The sequence below is a fragment of the Carassius carassius genome, unplaced genomic scaffold (genome assembly GCF_963082965.1).
Source record: "Carassius carassius unplaced genomic scaffold, fCarCar2.1 SCAFFOLD_65, whole genome shotgun sequence".
Taxonomy (NCBI): domain Eukaryota; kingdom Metazoa; phylum Chordata; class Actinopteri; order Cypriniformes; family Cyprinidae; genus Carassius; species Carassius carassius.
In genome coordinates this window covers 102,501-105,000 of record NW_026775106.1, presented here as the reverse complement: position 1 = coordinate 105,000, position 2,500 = coordinate 102,501, and the positions used below count along the sequence as shown (strand labels likewise).

Below are 2,500 nucleotides of genomic sequence, written 5' to 3'. Positions count from 1 at the left end.
CTTCTTCCTGGTCTAAGTTGCATAAAATGTCCAGGTTTTGGCTCTGTTTTCTTGATGTAATGTCTAATAAGCAGTTCGACCGATAGTGTGCAGGCGTGCGAGAAGAATGGTGGAGAAGAATGTAATGTATGAGGTCTTTAGAGAGACTGTCAATAAGAAAACAGCCAATTAGTTGATTTAGAAACTAGCATGCAAGGTCAGCCTGGTTCTGTAGAGGTCAGAGGTCGTTATGGTAGTGACCGTGATGTTCTGGTCATAGTTCAGGAGCAGTTTGGTGTGTTTGAAGGCTTTCAGTCAGCAGATGTTACTTCAGTTGAGAAGAAACAAGTTTAAGTCTATATTTGGGTTTGGTGTCTAATACACAAACTCCACCCAATTCCAGAGCAATTACCCCCCGCCTGTCACATTATATAACAGCAGCAAACCGCAGCGTCTTGCCATGAGCTAACGTGAGCGTGACCTGCTGACCGCAGCACTTCCTGTTGTGAGGCCGAGCTGAGCATGTATGGACGGCCGCTGTTTACTCAGTCTCACCTCCACATGTGCTCAGCGTCTGTGGTTCCGGATCCGTGGGTTTGTTTTTCTCCTTCAGGCCCAAGCAGCTAAATCCAGACGCCAATCCAGACGCCCGCGCGGAAAGGAGGGGCGCGTCACCCTCAAAACCGCCGGAAGCCAGGCCTGTCTGTCTGCGTCAGAGCGCTGCTGTCTCACACACGCATGTGCTGGTGATGTTTACAGCTTAACCCTCTCCAGAACACAGTAATACCACGGTACCTGCCACATGACACTTCTGGAACATTTCTGTTAATGCTTTCCTCACAGAGACACACCCTAATGACACACAGGATCAATCCCATGATGCTCTGCTGCCACCTAGAGTCCAGCGCTCACACTGACACGGAGACTGATGATTACACACTCCATAAAATATCAGCATATCATACTGCTGATTTCACCAGAAAAACTCAGAATCATGAAAATGATAATAATTTTTCTTGTGTAAAAGTGGGAAAATATCACATACACAAGATTAAACTGTCAGCAAAAACACTGCAAAACAATAAAAAATACTTGCTGTATTCTGAATGAATATAGTTTTGGATTAATTAATTTTTATGTACTATTTATTTTTGTATCATTTTGTTGGATGTTTTGTTCTAATAAAAAAAAACACTAAAATCCCATTAATATGATGGCAATTAAGTTCATAAGCATTCAAATATGAAAAAAAAATGTTTGATTGCTAACGGTTTACAATAAGGACATGAGCTAACAATAAGCAGTGTTATTAAAATTCTTTATTAATCTTTTTTAATGTTTGCTAATAAAAAGACACTTATTATGGTTAAGAGCATTAACTAAAGGTTAACACATACAAATTTTGATTATAATAATGTTTTAGTAAATGCTGAAATTAACTTGATTGTTTTAAAAATAATAATGGTTTTATAATCCGTTTAATTTTAATAAAAGAGCATTATAGAAGTTTTTTTTTCCTTTGTGGAGAATATGGTGGAATATGTGACACAAACACTTTCATTTTCATTTAGAGTTGTATTATTTTATTATTATTATTATTATTTATCTGAACAGAAGTGCACCCGATGACGATGATGAAGAGTCATCAGAGCTTTGAGAGTCAAACATAAAATATCACATTTAGTCCTGATAAATTCATGAAATCACCAGAGAATTCCACACATTTCCTCCGTGTTTCTGCTCATCGTGTTTCTCTGAGTGCTTCCCAGACTTCAGGGGTTCAGGGGCGGAGTCTCGGGCAGTGGGCGGAGCTGTGAGTCTGAGCGTGCTCACTGTGGTTCAGCGTCGCTGCGTTTAGCAGGTTTGGCGATGAGGCGTCTCTCTCGCTCCTGCTCTCTCTCTCTCCGCTGCTCGCGCTCCAGATCCTCCTTCTGCTTGTGCTGCTGCAGCTTCAGCGCTCGCTTCTACACGCATCACAGGAGCAGACCACACCCATATCAACATCCACTCACCATCACTGCAGTGAATGGGTGCCGTCAGAATGAGAGTCCAAACAGCTGATAAAAACATCACAATAATCCACATACAGTCTATAATCCATAATAACACTGGAGGAAGTGTTATTATGGATTATTTTAGTTAAAATCATCTTAATGCTGGATGTGTTTCATCTTTTGTCTTTTCCAGATGTTCACTGATGGACTGGAGTGCTGTGGATTATTGTGATGTTTTTATCAGACTCTCATTCTGACGGCACCCATTCACTGCAGAGCATCCATTGATGAGACACTGATGCAATGCTACATTTCTACAAACCTGATGAAGACACAAACTCTTCCTGACGTCGGATGAACTGAGGGTGAGCACACTTTTATTTTTGTGTGAACTATTTCTTAAATATGTGGTGAGAGTAAAGAGAGAGCTTGTTTTCAGTGTGACGTGTCAGTCCTCACTAACTCAGGATAATATATGAACAGCGTGGATCTCGTGTAAAGCACAAACCTTCAGTCTGCTCGTCTTG

At 41.0% G+C, this 2,500-nt stretch overlaps 2 protein-coding genes across 2 annotated transcripts in view; both read right to left on the bottom strand.

Annotated features, from left to right (window-relative positions):
* Nucleotides 1-559, bottom strand: part of LOC132136716 (CDC42 small effector protein 2-like) — a 16,157-nt gene extending 15,598 nt beyond the window's left edge. Inside the window, exon 1 of the mRNA XM_059547315.1 lies at nucleotides 535-559. The gene's annotated coding sequence lies outside the window, so the exon portion shown is untranslated. The remainder of the gene's footprint in view (nucleotides 1-534) is intronic.
* Nucleotides 560-1,748: 1,189 nt separating this feature from the next.
* Nucleotides 1,749-2,500, bottom strand: part of bloc1s6 (biogenesis of lysosomal organelles complex-1, subunit 6, pallidin) — a 2,017-nt gene continuing 1,265 nt past the window's right edge. The window contains exons 4-5 of the mRNA XM_059547360.1: nucleotides 2,482-2,500; nucleotides 1,749-1,943 (exon numbers count right to left, since the gene is read on the bottom strand). The exon at nucleotides 2,482-2,500 is cut by the window's right edge and continues 68 nt beyond it. Of these exons, the coding sequence (XP_059403343.1) occupies nucleotides 1,809-1,943; nucleotides 2,482-2,500 (154 nt within the window). The 3' untranslated portion in view covers nucleotides 1,749-1,808. The remainder of the gene's footprint in view (nucleotides 1,944-2,481) is intronic.